This window comes from Pelodiscus sinensis, chromosome 7 (genome assembly GCF_052426305.1).
Source record: "Pelodiscus sinensis isolate ZL-2025 chromosome 7, ASM5242630v1, whole genome shotgun sequence".
Taxonomy (NCBI): Eukaryota; Metazoa; Chordata; order Testudines; family Trionychidae; genus Pelodiscus; species Pelodiscus sinensis.
In genome coordinates, this window is record NC_143058.1 from 68,458,862 (window position 1) to 68,478,861 (window position 20,000).

The window sequence follows — 20,000 nt, forward strand, 5'->3', positions numbered from 1 at the left end:
TTAAACACTCTCCGTGTTAAGGATGTTAAGTATTGGGTAACTGACTAATCAAATAGTTGATGCATTTCAGTGGATCATCCAGCTGATTCTGGGCTCCACAAGGTACTGCTGCTTTGAAATGCTGCAAGGAGCCTGACGCCAGGCTCCCTGAGGCATTCAAAGTGGCAGCGTCGCAGAGAGACGCTGACCCCAGGCTCCATGTGGTGCTGCCGCATTGAAGTACCCCCCTTCTTCTCCTCCACTTGCTGCCTTTATCTGATAGTAGGAGGGGGGAGCAACTAGTCGACTATCCAATAAGCATTTGCTTATCGGATAGTCGACTAATCCTTTACATCGCTACTCCATATATATGTATTTACTAGTAAACTTACCCAGCTTTACCCGGGGCAAGAGGGGGTACAGAAGGACTGTGCAGGCTCACTCACCAGCTTCTACCCAGGGCTGACCCAGAAGGGGCTGCTCAGCACAGTGGGCGGCTGCTCCCCAGGGCTGGGGCGCTTGCTGTCCCTTTGTAGTCATTCATGAGTATAACAGTCCCTGCTATCTCTCACACCTCTTTGTTTGATACAAATAAGTCGCGTTCAACACACAACCCATTGTCCTCACACAACCAAACCCTGACCTTGCCTTAAGTTATAAGAGGAAGGTGCATACCAAATTTAGTGGTCCTAGCTCTTACTGTTTAGGGGAAGTTCTTGAACAAACTCACACAGATGGACGCACAAACTCAAATATATAGTAGAGATGAGAAGGCCTTTCACTACAAGATCCACACAGGAGTAGTGTGAAATAATATTTAGCAAATATAACAAAGCAATTGCACTTTATCCACATCAGCATAGAACATGCAATATTACTGAATGGGCTCTTAAATTGATCTTTGTATTATATCTCCACTTTAATTTTAAAAAAAACTATTTGGTGACAACTTTAGATATGCACTAGAGGTGCTTTTCATATATACAAAATCTCACATGCATAAACTGACATTCTTTAAATCTCTCTGATATGAATGCTATCAGACCACACTTAGCAAAAATATACATTTGTTTTATATAAGCTTTATTAAAGTCATAATCAACATTAATTTATATGTACTTTAAAACTTTACCATAGGCTTTAAAGTCCTCTGTGGTCTTTATTATACAAAAACTGTGTTCTTATGCTCTTGCAGAATGCTAAAGTAAAACTATAAAACGGACTTGTCTCTCTTTCGTAGTCTAAAGTGAAATAACACATTAGTCCGATGTTAAATTCTCAGGGCTTGTTTGTCTGAAATGTTACAGCAGCACCACAGTAGGATATCAGTATAGACCAGGCATGTCCAAAGTCCGGCCCGCGGGCCAATTGTGGCCCGTGTTCCGGTTTAATACGGCCCCACAGGTAATTTGGCAATATCTATCTTTTATGGCCCCCAACGAATCCATATGTATTGAGATGAATACATTGTAAAATCTCAGTTAATGTCAGTTGGTCTAAATCAGTTAAATATATTTGGACACAACATGTATACAGGCAGTCCCCGGGTTACGTACAAGATAGGGACTGTAGGTTTGTTCTTAAGTTGAATCTGTATGTAAGTCAGAACTGGCGTCCAGATTCAGCCGCTGCTGAAACTGACCGCCAGTTCTGACTTACATACAGATTCAACTTAAGAACCCCAAGCTTCCCCAAGTCAGCTGCTGCTGAAACTGATGAGCGCTGATTCCAGGAAGCCTGGGGCAGAGCAACTCTGCCTCAGGCTTCCTGTAGTCAGCGCTGGTCAGTTTCAGCAGCGGCTGACTTGGGGACGCCTGGGGCAGAGCAGCTGGGGTGCTGCTGGGTTGCTCCAGTAGCACCGCTCCTCGGCGCTACTGGACCAACCCGGCAGCACCCCAGCTGCTCTGCCCCAGGCGTCCTGATTCAGCCACTGCTGAAACTGACCAGCAGCGGCTGAATCAGGACCTGGGGCAGAGCAGCTGGGGTGCTGCCGGGTTGGTCTAGTAGTACCCACAGCGGGTGCTGCAGGACCAATCCGCAGCGCCCCAGCTGCTCTGCTCCAGGGTCCAAAACAAAAGCCTGGTCTGCTGGGGGGGGGGGGGGCGCACACTAGCCGCGCCCCCCCCAGCAGACCAGGGACACGGGGAGCCGCGCCTCTGAGGCTTTGCTCTGTCAAAGCCTCAGAAGAGCGGGAACCTGCCCGGTGCCCCTGGTCTGCTGGAGACGGTCTCCAGCAGACCAGGGGCACGGGAGCAGCTTACGAACGGGGCTTTCTTGCCCCGGAGCTCGCAGGCAGCAATCCGCTACCTCGACCTCCGGGGCAAGAAAACCCCGTTCGTAAGTGCGGATCCGACATAAGTCGGATCCGCGTAAGTCGGGGACTGCCTGTACTTGGTGTTATGTTCCTGTTCATATTTTTTGAACTTAAAAGTTGAGACAACCTTTATTACCAATAATATGTAATGTACTTTACAATGTTCCTGACATATTTCAGCTTCCTGGATTTTTTTTTCATCTGGCCTTCATATGAAAGGCAGAGTGATTTAACACCTGTTTAGATTTGTCATCCATGTGACGAAATGAAAAGTATGCCGTTTGCAATAAATCTTGCATAAAATAGTTAATTTGCATTTAATTTTAATGGTTCAAAGAATGTCAGGCAAAATGGTTGGCCCTCACACTTGTTCACTTCATCAAATCTGGCCCTCTTTGAAAAAAGTTTGGGCACCCCTGGTATAGACACTATCCATGCCAACGAAAGGAGTTCTCCCATTGGCACATTGTAATCCGCCTCCCACAGGGGTGGTAGGTAGGTCAATGGAAGAAGTCTGCCATTGACTTAACATAAGTATATACACAAGATTAGCTCAGCTTCACTACCTTTGAAGATCAAGATTTCCTTCACAACGATGAGTGACATAGCCAATCACGCTATTTTAGCACAGACCATGCCTCAATATTATTAATCTAAGGCTGTTGTAAGAACTCACTTTTCAGAAATATTAATGTTTAATCTGAAGATGTACTTTAGGTACACCTGAATTGTCATACAACATTGAAACACTGGTCCTTCTAGTCAGTATCTTGTATCTGTCACTAGTAGCAGATGCTGCCAAGGAAAACTTAAGCCCAGAATACTCAATTAAACATGTCTGCAGAAAAAGCTGCTTCCTGACTCCCAATTGCTAGTAACTGATTTTTTGCTCTGAAGAATGTTAACCCACACACAGTTTATATTGTCTGTAAATAGATTATTAACATAAAGGTCCAATCTTTCTGAATATTATTAAGCCATTTGCCATAGTAATAATCAGTAGAACTCTGTTACAAATTGTTACCAAATTAGTGAAGAATTGCCTTCTAGCTTCACTAAGTACTTAATGTAAGGATGAGGTGGCAAATACAGGTGTGCCCACTTAATGTATCCTGTCACATCTTAGTCTTCCCTATATTACATAATTATCTAGAACACTTAATCTGCAAATCTAGGATTTACTTTACCCATTATTCAACTGTACTGAATTACTGGCAATCCCCATGATGAAAACAAACTATTTAACAGTTTAAAACAGAAAATGAATACTTTACACGAACTCAAGTGATTATCCACTGCCAAATTAGAGGTAGATTACCAAAACTGGCACTTAGTCAGAAAAATTAATATCTTCAGATTTCATCTTTACCTCTGTTACCAGTTCTATACAATTAAGTGTTGAATTTATGCTTAGAGCCACCATTGTGAAAAACCAAATCTACAAATATTCTAAAGGTATTTAGATTTGGAAACCTCTTTGTACACACATACCAATAGCATTGTTCAGCATGTATTCTTCTCTGAAGAAATCTTGTGCTAGCCTATCTCCAACTCTTCCAGCTTCTGTGATTGCTAGTAAAGACAAAATGAACTAAATTACTTGATTAAAAATTGAACCATCACAACAAAACGTAATTTGCAATATTAAATATCTTATATATTAATATTCACAATAAGCAGAGACTTGTGTACTCTGAAAGATTTAAATTCTGTAGAAAGGACACGTTTTCTGTGGGGGTTTTTTAGTGCAGTAAACCAAAGGGTGGCAATCAGCAAACTTAAATTGATTTTAATTACTTAAATACAATCAATATCATTATTCTTGAGTTAGTCGCATGATTATTTTTCTCCATAATTTGTTATGGGAACATGTTCAATCAGCATCCTGTTCTCATTAAAGTTATGCCTCCTGTATTCATGAGCCTTTCCTACTGGCTGACAGCTTCATACTTCAATTTCACTGAAATTATCATGACAGTCAATGATTAGTGAGGAAAAGCCAATCTCTTAAGCAGCTAAAACAATTCCTACTAAAGATCCTGAATACTGGAAAATGGGGACCAGTACTGGGAGGACACTAACTTACAATGATCTGACAGGTTGTTACATTTTCAGCCTCTGAAGCATTTTCAGGGTGCATGGGTTTTGTTAAATGAAACAAAGTAATCTACTCTGGAGCTAACAAACATATGAACACTGTGATCATATCAAGTCAAATATAAGCAGGTGGGTTTTGGTAACATGACTATTTGGGTCTTCAATATCAGTGGGTTCTCTAATACAGCCACCAGACAGCAGGGGCAGATACCCTTAATAGCATGGGATCTCTTTGAGGAGACAAGTTCTTCCTTCTCACTACTATGTTCACAACCAGTTGTGACTGAAGTAAGCTTTAGCCTGCTACCTGGTTACTATTCAACCATACAAAAATTTAGCTATCCTAATGTAAATACAGTTTTGCTTTATCTCTGTATTATCTACATAAAATAAAAAGCAGCTTATAAAATTAGTAAATGTTTTAAAATGTTAAAATCTTGATGCTCAGACAACAGTATCCATTTACTTCAATATTACTAATTGATGTATGCCCTTTACTTAGAATGGAGGAGTAATATTTTTCATCTAAAGAAATGAATTGTTCCCATGAAAGCTCATGATACTACCTCTATTTTGTGTTAATATCTAAGATGCTGCAGAACCATTCGTTGCTGTTGGGCTTTGGGGGGGGGGGGGGTGAAGTAACTAATCACTGAAAGTTGTATGTCACAATTGTTAAACAGTGACCAGTGTGACTTCAGCACATTCTCAAGCCTTTACCTCTGATATCACCCCCCGCACAGAAAGCCTTTCCTCCAGTTCCTTTTATAATTATTAGAAAAGTTTCAGGATCTTTCTCCCATGTCTAAAAGGAAAGACACAAATATTATTCCCCAATATATAAAAATTCACTTAACACAATTTTTCCAAATAATATCTCTGGTCATTATTCTTACACCTTCCAGAAAATGAGCCATATACTATTGACATTTCAACTGAACCCTAAAAAATGTACAATAGGTAGGACTTGGAAAATATACTAATGCAGCTGTATAGAAATCCTTCGGGGTGGGGGGAAGGGAGGGGTTTATCATCCATTACTGCTGAATTTATTATTTCCCTTGTAAAAAAATAAGTGTCTGTCCCCTGAAGAAACTTTCAGTTCATACATGGAAGCTTAACTGATATAGAGAATTATTCCTGAGTGTACAGAAAGACAGCTCAGGGGCAATTCACACAGTTATAAAGTTCTGCATTATATCCATATCTTAATCCCTTTCCCATATGGTAATAACTTATACCAATATAAATATTTATACCAAAATAACTACATCCACACTACAGAAGGGGGAGGAGATGTACCACTTGTATAGTTACATTTATTTCTATATTTAGACAATCAGGATTTAGACTAGTTCATCTATTTTCTCCCCACTCCAAACCCTGATTACATAATCTTTTGGAGAAGGGCACCCAAAACACCACAAATGCAACAATGTTCAGCATTTAACTAAAATGTAGAAAGTTAGTTGGGGAACAAAAGTACCAATCAAATGTGGATTTTATATCTAATCTGTAGGCCAGAATAATATTTAAAACTGTGTGAGTAGTCTCTCTGAATTCAATGGAGCTAGTCAAGTGTATGTTGAAGTAGCTAATTGAAACAGTCTTAATGAGATTTAATCAGTGACTCCATACAAGAAGTTACAGATGGATTAGAAAGAACCAAGTAGCAGCTGCTTTAGATTTAAAAATATTAGTAGTGTATACGAATTTAGGCTGAGTTAAAATAAAGCCACTAACCTTTAACTGTGGATAAATCTGTCGAATCATGGAAAGATTTAACGCATTTAGAGCCTTTGGTCTATTCATAGTTATTACTCCAGCACACCCTCTCTTTTCCAATAACACTTCAGCTGAAGAATCTGTATGCTTGGACATATTCTGTATATGCAAAAATATGGAAACTAAAACATCTTTTATGTTACATAACCATACCGTAAAGCGAGACAATCTACTTCCATAAATATTCTCAGAACTCACCTTAACTGTGGTTAAGGTTATTATATGTTGACAGTTCTAGACTTATATTTTCCAACACTGCATATTTAAAGATCGATTTCGGCTATTCTAATATTTGGAAATAACTTTTGTGTTGTACATTTTCTGAAGTATTTTCCATGTTTATTTAGGACAGGAGTGGAGAACCTAAGGCCCGGGGAACAGACGCAGCCTCCAGCTTGCCTGGATCTGGCCCCGGAGGCTATGGGCTCCATCTCCAGCATTGAGGAGCCCCTGATGGCACTTCAGCCTCCCACCCCCACCCTAATGGAGCCGAAGCACACAAAGTCTACTAGCCTAGGCCCCACTAGGCTCTGGCGTGCCAGGAGAATGACAGATTGTCATTCTTAATTGTGGGCTATGTGAGGTGAGGGGTTGTTTGGTTTGTTTTTTTTTTGTTCTCTGGTCCCAGACTGATTTTTCTGTGGTTCAGCAGCCCCCAAACCAAAAACAGTTCCCCACTCCTGGTTTAAGCAATTAACATGTTAATTATAACTAACATCCCTAACTGAAAACACTTAAGTTACTATGATGTACAAGACAATTCTCTTCTCCTCCTCACAGTACACATTTGATCATGACAAATGACTCTGTCCATGTTTGGCAATATTATACATGCTTATGAAAATTTTCATAAGCAATCTCAATTTAAAAGTCAAAACAAATGTAAACTAAAATGTACAGAAAAGAGTTTAGCATACTGAAAAACACTGTTTGAAACTACTTAGAAAAAGAGATCACTAACAAGGGGTGGGATGCCAAAAAGTAATCAGTATTATTTATTAAGCACAAATTAATTTTGGGTACGTCTAGACTACATGCCTCTGTCAACAGAGGCATGTAGATTAGGCTACCAGACATAGTAAAATGAAGCAGCGATTTAAATAATCGCCGCTTCATTTAAATTTACATGGCTGATCAGCTGTTTGTCAGCTCAGCACGATAGTCTGGACGTGCGGGTGTCGACATCAAAGGTACTTGTCGACCACCCAGGTATATACCTTTGATGTCGACACCCGCGCGTCTAGACTATCGTGCTGAGCCGACAAACAGCTGATCAGCTGTTTGTCGGCTCAGCGCGGCAGCCATGTAAAGTTAAATGAAGCAGCGATTATTTAAATCGCCGCTTCATTTTACTATGTCTGGTAGCCTAATCTACACCCCTCTGGCGACAGAGGCATGTAGTCTAGACGTACCCTTTGTAAAAGGAACATGTAGTGAACTGCAGCTCACATGGAACGGGCTACGATAGACCTAAATATTAAAGCAGTTTATCGGATACCATTGCCAGGGTTGAACACACTAAAGAATTCTACACATTCTCTACTACGTAAGAGGGAGACGTTAAAAATCTGCTTTTCACACTCCCAGCCAGAACCTCATACTTACCAGGTGCTGCAGTATCACCTGTAATCTGCTGAAGGGCCTCCACCTGAAAGAAGAAAGCCAGGCTCAACAGCAGCTCAAGCGTTTCACAACTGCAAAGGCTCCGAATGAGGCGCACTGGTAGCGCTGTTTCTAGCGGGGCGGGTCCCGTCAGGGGCTGGCTCTCGCTGGTACGCACACGCGCACAAGCCGCCTGCCCAGGCGTAGCGCGGGGCCCCCTTGGACGCCACACACAGGCCTGTGGTAAATCGCGGCTCTATCACAAGGGGCTTCCACGCGCCGGGCTGCAGGGGGCCCCTCCCGTTGGGTCCGGCCCGTCAGTGACAGCGGGACACCGAGCTAGGGGCAGCCTCTGGCCGCCACATGGCCAGGAACGGGCCCCCCGGGCCCGTGGGGGGGGAGGGGCGGAGAACGGGCCCGCAGCTGCCGCCCTTTCCCCCTCACGTTACCTGGGGAGCTGCCTCGTCACCGGCCCCATCCCTGCGCGCGGGGAGACAGTGCGGCCGGCCCCTGCGGCGCAGCCGATGCGCGTCACCGCCGCGCGCCCCTGGGCACAAAACAATCGCACCCGGCGGAAGGGCGAGCAAGCGGAAGTGATGTCATCCCAGAGCCCAGCACGTGGTGTGTCTCCGTGATACGCGAGCGGCCCGCCTTGGCGCGTGAGCATCCGCTGCCCGCCAGGGGGCGGGGCGGAGTCGGGGAGGGCCGCTCCTCTCTCGCGCTCGTGCATCGCCACGCTCCCGCAGCCCCCAGCCCCCCCCTCTCAGAGGCGGCCGGGGCCGCGGGAGCAGTCACCTGGCGCTGCTCACCCCCGCCGCGTGTCCGCCCCCCAGTGTTCCCTGCGCTGCTGGTCAGCCCCCGCGCACCTCTGCCTGTGCAGCCCTACGCGTCGCCCTGGTCGTTACCGTGACCATATTTTCCGCCCCAAAAATGGGGACCCGTGAGCTGCGGGCCCTACCGTAAATCAAACATTAATCCCGCCCCTTGACCTTGTTGACCACGACCTGGACCCTTCAAACCTTGCCCACCTGCCATAGGGAATCCCACCCTCGGGGGAGTACTTCTGGGGTGTACGCAGGGGTGGCCCGTCCATAGAGGTGAACTAGGCGGTCGCCTAGGGCACCAAGTTAAATGGGGCGCCAAATGGTGGCACAATATCATCGAGGGGTTTGGAGGTGGGGGTGCTGATTGCATGGTTTGCCTAGGGCGCCAGTTGCTGGCAGCTAGTCTAGGGCTGCCCCTGTGTAGATGGACACATGACTGGAGGTAAAGGGTGTCCTGAGATCCTCCCCCCCCCCCCCCCCCAAGAACTCCTCCCACCACCCTCTACCAGTCTGGACAGATGTGGGCCCTGTAGAAGATGCTGGTGATATGTTGTGTGTGTAGGGGCAGAGTGGGTATGACAGTGAGTAGTGTGTGTATAGATGCTGGTGGTGTAATTGCCATAAAGTAGATTTGAATTTTGATAGTGGTAGTGCCTATAGGCATGGAGTGAATGTACTGGAGGAGCTGTGTGTAGTGGCAGGGTGTGTGGAAGTGGCACTATGGGCAGCATACACATGATAGTGTAGTAAACAGGATGTGTGAGTAGGTTCTGGTAGCAAAATGGTGTGGTGGGGATTGGGTGTGGCTCTGTGGACAGGGCCAAAGGTGGGGTGTGGGGGGTGGAGACAGGGACTGTCATGGGGAGGTGGTGCTGGCTCCTGGCTGCAGGGATCTCTGTTTCCTACAAGCTAGGCTGGTTCTAGCAGCTTGGAGTAGGAAAGGCCCAGTTCCCATCAGGTGGTCACAGGCGGGAGCTGAGCAATGCAAAGCTAAGTGGGAAAGACACCCTCCTTTTTGTCGCTGTGGACACGCCATTGCCTATTAATTCAATTAAAATTGTATTGTTTCATATAGATTTTGGCTGTGATTTCAAATTGACTCAATTTACAAAGTTGAAAAGTATTTTTCCTGACTACCAGTGCTTCCTATTTCAGACCCTAGAATGAGTTATCAAGACAGATGTATTGTCCAAATGTAGGAATGTTTATGTAGCAGACTCATTGGATGACAGTGATTGAAATGGCACATGGTGGTGAAGAAATTTCACTTTTTAATCTCCTGGTCTCTCTTGTTGTGTGTTAGAATTGGTAAAATTAAAAAAACAGTGAAGATCCATAAGAATTCTCTTTATTCTTTTAAAATTTATTCCAGTGGATGCTGGAATTTTTGGACTGAATAGTGCTTTGGGCCAGAGCTGAATTCACTGAGAAGCTGAAATCACTAACAGCAGAAATCACTAGGTTTGGCACCGAGCCAAATCTACCACAAGCCAGCGAAAGATGTGACAAGTAACGTGAGCAGCAACAGGGCAGCAATGGAGAGGCATGAGGAGCAGCCAGCAGAATAGTGATAGCTAGGGGTGACTGATGGAGAAGTGCAAGAACCAGCCAGCAGAGCAGCGCCAGAGAGCAGCCAACAGGTAGATGGAGAGCAACCAACAGAGTGGATGAGATGCCTCCTACCTCCCTCTCACTCTGGATAGGAGGTGAACTCTGTGGATGCGCCTGTGAACTCTGGTCTGCCCTGACCAAGGCCAGTGACTGTGAGTGGGGTGCAGAGAAGGGTTGGGTATGTGAAGGGGACATTTACATTGCTGGACTTGAGAGCCTGCGAGGAAAAGGCCATTGCCCAACCTGCTTAAGTGGGGATGTTTATTCATGGCTTTGGTTATGAAGTCTGTTTTAGGTGTTTTCCCAAATTAATTCCACGTTACTTCTCTCTTTTCATTAAAGGTTTCTTTTCTACACACAGACTCTGTGCTTCTGAATGGAGAAGCATTGCCTCCCAGAGGCACCCACGGTGTGGTGTGAATTTCCCAGGTTACTGGGTGAGGGCTTGGGCCAGTTCTGTGCTGGATGGATGGAGAGGAACCCCTAGATATTGAACCTGGCCTTGGCTGCTGCTGGTGCTACCTGGCAGAAGGGTTATAAAGAAACATTGCTGTGATAATTGAGAAAGGAATGTAAGGCTTCATTTGTTTTAAGGCAAAATAACTTTTTCTGGTTAGCTTTAAACTCTTTTTGTTCCTAGATTTGCAGCACTGTTTCTCAAATCTCTGCTTCTATCAAGGCAAGCACTGGTCACTGGTTCAGACCAGTGCAACCATCGGGGCAGCTTTGCAAAGCACACTCTGGGCATTGTGGTTCTAACACACGGAAGAGACTGGGAGATTTTGGGGCTCCGTGCTCAGGACATTTTGATCCGGGCCATTAGAGTGGCCTCATGGCTTTCAGCACCTGCCCCAGCCAGGGCCAGGACCCTCCCACCAGGCAGAACAAAGCTTCAGAAAGCAGAAGTGGGAAGTTCCAGGGTTCCTGCCCCCAAAAAACTTCCTCCTCAGCAACACCGCTATCCAGCCTCACTCCCCAGACAGCCCCTGGCCCAGAAATGCCCAGACTCAAAGAAAACTGGCATTGTGCTCAGTCTGTCCCACATGGACACCTCCCAATCCTGCTCCTGCTGCAAGGCTTTGCTCCTGGTTCCCATGTGAACAGGCCCCAGCTGCTTGGAGACTGACCTGGGCGTGGGTCTCTGCCACTCCCTGAGGTAGGTTTCATGCTCAGCCGTTTCCCAGGGATGCAGGCAGGTCAGTTCCTGTCCCTTTGCTGTAGGAAAACGCCCTTCTCCCCATGGCACTTCTGGACCATTCACACTGAACCACCTTTGCCTCCCTCAGAAGTGGTGCTCCAGAAGCCAGGGGTTGGGCTATGGCACTTCCCACAGCAACCCTTGGCTGCAAATGGCAAACCGGAGCCAATGGGAGCCACGAGGCTCTGCGGCTGCAGTGCCAGTAAATAAACAAACTGCAGCGGGCAGTTAACAGGTTTCTCAGAGTGGATCCATGGACCACTTTGAGAAACTCTATTCTAAATTGACTTCGAGCGTGAATAGGGCTGCACCAGTTCCCAAAACCATATGGGCTACATGGTAGAAGCTAATGGTAAGTACAAGTTTTTTTAAAAGTGGTTTTGAATACAGGGCAATGCTCTCTAGAAAAGCCAGCTACAAATGTTTTAGCAGATTTGGAGATGGGAGTCTATTTGAACATAGCTTAAAATTATTTTCAAACAGGGTTTTATCTTTGAGGTTAAGCATTTAGATGTGATCCTGCAATGAAGTCCATGTAAGCAGACTCATGCTGTCCACAAATTCCCATTGGTGGCCCATATGGAAATCACTGTAAGACTGAATTTATCCCTGGTGGGCCCGTACTCATCTTAAAATTTAAAATGAACTTAAAATTTAAAGAAAAGTTTGGGGTGATTTATGCCTCTGCTCTCAGCAGGATGGAGTCAGAATTATAACTGGGTTTACAGGCCTTACCATGCTAACAAATATTCTACTTTATCACAAATAATATGGGCATGTGCTTTCAGTGGAATGAAATGCTCTGTTTTACGTGACTGCCACTATGAAGTTCCAAGTAGTTGTACACTCCTGTTTAAAAAAACAAACAAAAACAAACAAACAAAAAGAGCTGTGGAGCTCTAGGTTACATATTTGTTTCAAATGTAAAGGAAAAATAATTTAATAATAATTTTGAGGATTTCTCAGCGTAGCTCTCTAATTTATAAGTTCAAAGGATATACACCAGCATTATGTTCGCATTTTGAGTGAGAATACTAATATTAGAATTTAAAAGTGTGTGAGAGGAATTGTTGGGTAGGAGAAACTGCAGTTCATGAAGTTGGGACATCATTGGCATCTCTTGGTGTGGCATGTTGCTAAACTTGTCTTGATCCAACTTTAAAAAAAAACAAAAACTTTACAGTAAAAATTAGGGATGTTAAAATGTGTTTATTTTTGCAAACATGTAACCACTGGACAATTTCAGCAGTTACACATTTAAACGTGGAGCGGGAAAGGGAAGGTGTGAGCTGGTGTTTGCGAGGAACCGGCTTTTAAGCCATCTCACTATGAGCACTGGCTCCGACCTGCCGCTGCCTCTGTGGGAATCAGCAGCGGTGGGAGGGAAGGGGCAAGCGGTTCTATGGGAGCAGGCAGGCATGGCTCCCCACACACTCAGGTTCCTGCATACCTCCTCCCCACCCCGCTGCTGGGGGATGGGAGGAGCTGACAAGTAACCATGAAGATTGACTGATGAGCCCAGGCTCATCAGTTAAGGGTGTACACAAGTACATGCTCACATCCCTAGTAAGAATTATTTTCCAATATAAAAATCCATTTCAGAAACAGTAATAGAGAAGACTCCAGATGGCAGTCTTGCTTTTCCTTTCTGAAAATGTAGCAGCACCATCTATAATAGCATTTCTGTTGTGATTTTTCTCTAAATGTTTTAAATCAATTGTAAAAAAAAAAAAATATCAGATTAAAACTTCACATAAAAAAGAAGTAAATTTCTGTAATACAGACTGTTAACAAACTAGGGTACCACCTCTACAACTTGTTATGCAAAGACAGACTACTGCACTGATTTAGAATCCCTTTTTTGCTTTGCAGCCACAAAGGGTACTGACAACATGGAATATGATATTGAGGTCTTCATTTGGCCATACATGATATTATTCTTTAAAACCAGCCTATTAGTATATTATGAGTGTACAAGACATTTTATCTCTCAATTCAGTACAATTAGAAATAGATTCAAACCGAAACACTACAACTGAATGCCCCCAGTATTTAGAAGTGTTCAAGATCTTTACCCATGCTTTTAAAAATGATTTCTCTGTAAACTGACTGAACCTAAACCACAATTTGAAACACACCTGATTTATAGGGAGTTTAATATCCAGATAATATTTTGCACTTTCATGGTACCTTCCATCTGAGAGTCTTTACACAATTTATAGACCTAAGGCTGTGTCTAGATTGGCAAGATTTTTCGCAAAAGCATCTGTTTTTGCGCGAAATCTTGCTGCCTGTCTACACTGGCCGCGAGTATTTGCGCAAGAATACTGACTTTGTACTGTACAAAATCAGTGGTTTTTCCACAAATATTCCGACGCTCCCGCTCAGGAATAAGCCCTCTTGCGCAAGTATTCTTGCACAAGAGGGCCAGTGTAGACAGCCAAGTTAATTTCTTACGCAAGAAAGCCCGATGGCTAAAATGGCCATCAGAGCTTTCTTGCGCAAGACAGCGTCTACACTGGCATGGATGCTTTTGCGCAAAAGATGGCTTTTGCGTAAAAGCATCCATGCCAGTGTAGACACTCTCTTGCGCAAATACTTTTAATGGAAAAACTTTTCAGTTAAAAGTATTTGCGCAAAATCATACCAGTCTAGACGCAGCCCCCGTGTATTTAGCTTAACAGTAGCTCTTTGAGGTAAGTGAATGCTATCAGTATTGCTCCCATTGTACCGTTTAGAAGATATAAACTCAGACTGGCTCAGTATTACAGAAAAGTGCTGGAGGGGACTTTTGGGAGCTCTTGGAAGCCAATTATTATACCAAAGAGGGCTGTGATCAATGCAAGGTAACAGAGGAAGTCTGTGTTAGATCCAAAAATAGAAGCACAGGATCAGTTCTTTTCTCACTTATACTGATTTTTACACCAGTGTGACCCAATTGACTTAAGTACTGTTACTTGAGATTAATACTAGTATAAATGAGAGGACTTTGGGTCCCTGGTCTCCCATCTCTGAATCCTATGCTCCTACTTCCACATCTGAATTTTGCACCTTGAACCAGAGTGGGTGCTAGGCTAAGCAAGCAGTGAGGTTCTACACAGCATTTTCTTGCCCATGGGTTCCATTACATTCCATGTCCAAAGCTCTGGGGCTTGGAGCAGAGTATGTAGTACCTTTTCCTTGGCTGACAGATGTAAGCAAGGACTGAATCAATGCTTCCATTACAGCCAGCTGGAATGAGAGAGAAATTCTGGGTGAGTTTATACATGGGCGTCGGATGAAAGCCCACCTAAGGAAGGCAAGACCCAGCCTCGCCTCTTTTGCCTGAGGCTCTGCCCCTGAAGCCAAACCCTGCCCACTCCCAGCCCAATCATGCCTGGCCACTTGGAGAGCTGAGGCTGTGTGATGCGGCACTGGCCCAGCCATGCAGCTGGGGAAAGCCAGGCTGCTGCTCCATGGCCCCATCCCCATCAACATCTGTGCTGCTGAGCTGGGCTGCCTTCCTTGGGGGTCAGGTAAAGTCAGGCTGCCATGCCACGGTCCCAGCCTCTCCCGGGACCAGGTGGAGCTAGTCTGCTGCACTTTGGTTCCAGTCTTTCCCAGGGGCTGGAGGAAGCCAGGCTACCATGCTGCGGGGTCCAGCCTTCCCCAGGGCTGGGCTGCCTTGCCGCAGTTCCAAGACTTTCCTGGGGGCTGGGCGGACCCAGCCTGCCATGCCACGGTTCCTACTTCCTGGGGGCTGGGAGGAGCTGGGCTGCTGTGCCACGGTTCCAACTTTCCCCAGGGACCGAACTGCTGTGCTGCAGTTCCAGCTTTCCCAGGGGGCTGGGCAGAGCCAGGCTGCCGTGCTGCAGTTCCAGCCTTTCCTGTGGCTGAGCGGAGCTGGGCTTTCGCACCACAGTTCCAGCCTTTCCCGCCAGAGGCCCCTGCCTTAGACAGTCAGGAATGTAGGCAGTTTTGGGAAGGCTGTGCCTTCCTTTGCCTACATTACGGACCGCCCATGTGTTTATGTAAATACAATTTGCCCCTACTTCGCTTAGATGTGTTAGATATTCAGCCGTTACAATTGTGTCTTGCTTATTGTAATCAACTTGGCTTGGGTCACAAATTGTGTTAATACTAATTGCAATGTCTGTAATTATTGGGGAAATACAAAAGACAAAAGTCTGTGCTTAACCTGGCACAAACTCTCAATTTAAAGAATGAGATTCTGAGCGTGTGCATATAAATACAGTTCGCTCAGTTTGCTTAGGCCGGATAGATGTTCAACTGTTGCAATGGTGTTTTGCTCATTGTAACCAATTTGGATGTTGTGGGGTCACACATTGTGTTAACACTAAATGCAGGAACTGTGAGATATGATCACCCATGCTTGCAGTTATTGTGGAAATGCAGAAAAGTGAGACTGTTTAACTCAGTTCAAAAGGAGAGACCCTGTCAGCGTAAATTCACTTGGATAGACAGAGGCTCCACTTCCAGAGCCCAATGAGATTAAGCTGGAGTGTGAGGACTCTGAGTCAGCAGGCTGTATGCCCTTCTGGCATGAGCTGTACAACTGGTTCAACCTGTTTCTCCCCACTGTTTCAATGACAGAGCTAAAGAAAGGCTCCATAAGGGAACAGCAACACTAAAGGGAACTTGTGTATGGGAAAGTCGCCTATGAGCAGGGTGACAGAAGAAGCTGGCCTTTGTGAGACTGTTTATACATTTTCTCAAAAAAACATGTTCTACCAACACAGGCTTCAGCCCATTTCTAAACACAAATCATTTTTCCAGTAGTCTTCCTCCAAAAACACTTTGCAGGGAGGAACATCAGAGAAGACCTTACTAGCAAGGTCCCTTGTCTCATACAAGCAAAAACAGGAACAAAAATACAGTTGTACAAGAAAGGGTAAGTTGTACTTGTAACCCTTTCATCTCTGAATACCTGAGCCCGGTGATACTGTCAGAGGATGGGTGTGGGAGAGCAATGGCAACTGGGGAAAAGGACAGCTGATGGGGAAAGAGTATCCCTGGTAGCCAGGTTAGGCTGGATGTTTGAGGGAGAGAGTCATGACAACCAGAAGGGGAGGCTGTTTCTTTCTGTGAGTCTGGTCAGGGAGTCTTAAATGATTGAAAGAAAATATAGTGCTATTGTGGGAGAACACAAGTGAATGTTTTTTCTGCAGAAAAGAATACAGTTTTAGCAGCTAAATCTAACCCCTGGAATTTAGCAGAAGGGCTTCAGCAGTAGTTGGATATGTTATCTACATACTAATAATGAATAACATACACCTGTATATTACCTGGTACCTGAGGCCACCAGTGTGCTCTACAACTGAAACCCTGCCCAGATAATGACTGCTGCAAGCATTTTACCCCAGATTATAAAGTCTTCGCTAAGGGAATTTAGTCTGACTCTGATGCCAGAATCTAGTTTCTCCAATTGCTATAGACGGTTGTGGATAATCTGGGTAGGTGGCACATGATGTTATAGTCTGATGAAGGCAAGAAGCCTTAAGAGTGGGACTAACTCAGCATGAGGAATCAAATAAGGAGCCTTTCACCTCTAAGTCACTTACGGAAATCCATCCCAGATTATTGCTGACGTTGTTGTTACTATCTAGACAGCTGTATAGCATCCTGGATGGAAGGAGCTGATTGTTTCAGTACAGTTCCTAGTGGACAAGTATCTACATCACAAACCCATCCCCACAGTTGTCAATAATTGGTGATCTTGTTAACCTGAGCAGAGAGGCCAAGGCCCAATGCTGTTCCACTGAAATCAGTGACAAATCTCCCACTGGCATAAGTGGAAGCCAGGAGCAGGTCCTATGTAGGGTTGCCAGGTGTCTGGTATTGGCCCTGACAGTCCATTATTTGCGGCCTCTGTCTGGTTAAAAAAAACCAAACAAACAGAAAATACCAGACAAGTAAAATGTCCCGTATTTTCTGTTTTTCTTGGACAGAAAGCGGGGGTAGCAGTGAGCGAGGGACGTTAAAGGTGCAGTGCCTCTTTTTTTTGGTGCAGGGTTTTTTTTTCTCTCTCAACAACTTTGGTCCCATTTTTTGGGAGGTGTTTTGCTCAACTTGTCATGTTTCTCAACTTGTCATTTACTACATTCCCTAAAAGTGGCTCTTGCCCAGGGAAGAATTAGGAGACAGTGGGAATGAAGTACAGTAGGAGGAAGCCTTTGACTGTATTTTAGTAATCCTGTGGCCAGGAAACTGCAGGTTCCAGGATGTTTAGTTTAACACCTTTTGCAAGTGTTAAATTCACTTAAATTTTAAAAGCTTAAGGGAGTAGCCGAATTAGTCTGTACAGAAAAAAACAATAAATGGTCTGTGTAGATTCCTGTGTCAGGAAGGATACTATAAATTGACTTTGATTCTTATCTGCTTAGTTTTAACTACCCAATCTTCAGGTACTCATTGATTCCCTTAACCCCCCTATTTTCTATGCCCTCTGCTCCCTGACTCCCACTCCTCTCCTTTTTTTTTCTTCCTCCTCCTTCCCTCCACCCCCTTCTCTCCTATTTATTTTGGGTCTGCACAACCTAAACTCAGAACTCTGGTCATCTGAAGAAGTGGGCTGTGCCCACAAAAGCTCATGAAACCATCTATATGTTTTGTTAATCTATAAAGTGCTATCAGGCTATTTGTTACATTTTAAAGTTATAGCTGCTTTATTCTGTTTTGGTGTGGGGGGCAGGTATAGTCTGGAGCAAGGAGGGAGCAGTGGCTTTTGCTCCCCAGCAAGAATGCAAGAGAGAAGTGTGTATTTTTACAAATGTAATCTGCATCCTTTTAGCAAGGAAGGATGGACACACAGACATTATGAAATTGTTTTCAGTGGAGCTGTTTCCACTGTTGGGCCTCAGAGGAAGCATGGGGAAATGAGGGGGCGGGTGCTCTCTGCAGCTGCTATTATGATTCTGCTGGGGTGGAGGCCTAGCAGCAAGGATCTCAGTCAATAACATCCATCACTGCACAGACTCTCTCCCACTACCTTGGAGTTACGGGCAGCAATTCCCCAACCCATAGTACCAACTTCTCCATTATTCCTTGGGTTAAAGGTCATCCTCATCAAACTTTCTCCCACATCACCTTATGGGCAATAGCATCTCCCATGTCACCTTCTCCACAATTTTTCTCTCATGTATATATTAGGATAAACAGCACCTCCCATAGCGCATCTTCCCTCTTGAGCAGAAAGCAAATGACCTTTCCCAAGAGATTTGAGTAGAGGCTGAATCCTGCAAAGTGCTGAGCAGCTCCTGAATTTTGTTCCTGTGAGTTAAGTGTTCATCACCCTAAGGGTACAACTACATAGCACAGCTATTTCGGGATACCAGAGGTATGCCGAAATAGCTACCCCACGTCTTAACAAGTTGCCTGTTATTTCGAAATATTTTTCAAAATAACGGGAGCTCTCTTTTGGCATCACTCGTTCCACAAGGGTTAAGGGATGTCTCAAAATAGTGCGTTATTTCGAAATTTTGCGCTGTGTAGACGTGCCAAATTTCAAAATAAGCTCTTTTGAAATAGAATTTAAATAAGATACACAATTTGCATAGTGCAAATTGTGTAACTTATTTCAAGTTTAGGGTGCTGTGTAGACACACTAAGAGAATAGGTTGGTCAGATGTGTGTTCACGTGCAATATATAGCAATATCTGTATGTATGAGTGGATGTACGTGTGGGGTAGGCGATGTTTGTGTGGTGTCTTCACTTGCTAGGAACAGGGTTTCCTCTCCCCAACCCCTACTTCCCAGTCAACTTTAGCAGTGAGAAATGCTGCAGCAGGCTGACCATCAAAGCCACCCAATGGGGATGGAGCAGCAGCATTTCTCACCCTCTCTTTTCTTTAAAAACAGCAAAAAAAGAGCTGAAGTGTGGTTGAAAATAGCTGTAAGGAGTGCGGGGAAAGCCTGAGGAAAGTGGATTTTCTTGGTCACTAATGAGGTTTATTTTTGGTCTTCCTGAAGAAAACACCCAGTCCTCTCATTATGTCCTTAGGCAAGTTAAGTAGCTTTGTATGGGTGGCATGATTATGTTGCTTTTTCCCCTGCTAGTTCCAATAAGGGTGTGGCAGCGATCACTTAAGTGGTAGTGTTTACTAATTACTTTATTAGTATAGTCTATTTCTGCATAGTTATACAAATAAACTACACCTAAAAGGAACTTTTACATGGAAAAGCTTCATCCAGACTAAGGGGTTGTGTTGCTTTAACTATATTATTTTCTAAATCAGTATAGTTAAATCTTCCTTCAAAACCCTTCTTAAATTCTCATTTTCCATGATGCTGACAAACAGCTTGATAATTAATTAGTGTCCTGAGACCAATGCCTCTCATACTGACCAATATAATCTCATTGTGTTTTTCACATCAGTCTGTCTGAATCTGTCTCTTGTGTTATTCTTTGACTTTAAAATTGTTATGGCAGGGGCTGACTTTTGTTTGCTGTTTGTAGAACAGTGGAGACCTGGAACATTACTAGGACTCCCAGGCTCCATACTAGTAAAACCTGTATAATAATAAAGGGATATGAAAGCTATGCCTTTTTAGTCATGCCTTTTTAGTCTCTTGGGTTGGTTTTTTGTTTTTT

The 20,000-nt window shown here is 44.4% G+C and overlaps 2 protein-coding genes across 3 annotated transcripts in view; one reads left to right on the top strand and one right to left on the bottom strand.

Moving 5' to 3' along the window:
• Positions 1-8,367, bottom strand: part of HIBCH (3-hydroxyisobutyryl-CoA hydrolase) — an 80,052-nt gene extending 71,685 nt beyond the window's left edge. For both annotated transcript variants that reach the window (XM_006113317.5, XM_014568603.4), the window contains exons 1-5: positions 8,227-8,367; positions 7,781-7,823; positions 6,134-6,274; positions 5,111-5,195; positions 3,785-3,865 (exon numbers count right to left, since the gene is read on the bottom strand). In XM_006113317.5, coding sequence (XP_006113379.3) covers positions 3,785-3,865; positions 5,111-5,195; positions 6,134-6,274; positions 7,781-7,823; positions 8,227-8,255 — 379 coding nt within the window. In that variant the 5' untranslated portion in view covers positions 8,256-8,367. The remainder of the gene's footprint in view (positions 1-3,784; positions 3,866-5,110; positions 5,196-6,133; positions 6,275-7,780; positions 7,824-8,226) is intronic.
• MFSD6 (major facilitator superfamily domain containing 6) overlaps positions 1-20,000 on the top strand; it is a 96,596-nt gene that overhangs the window by 4,424 nt on the left and 72,172 nt on the right. The window lies entirely within an intron of this gene.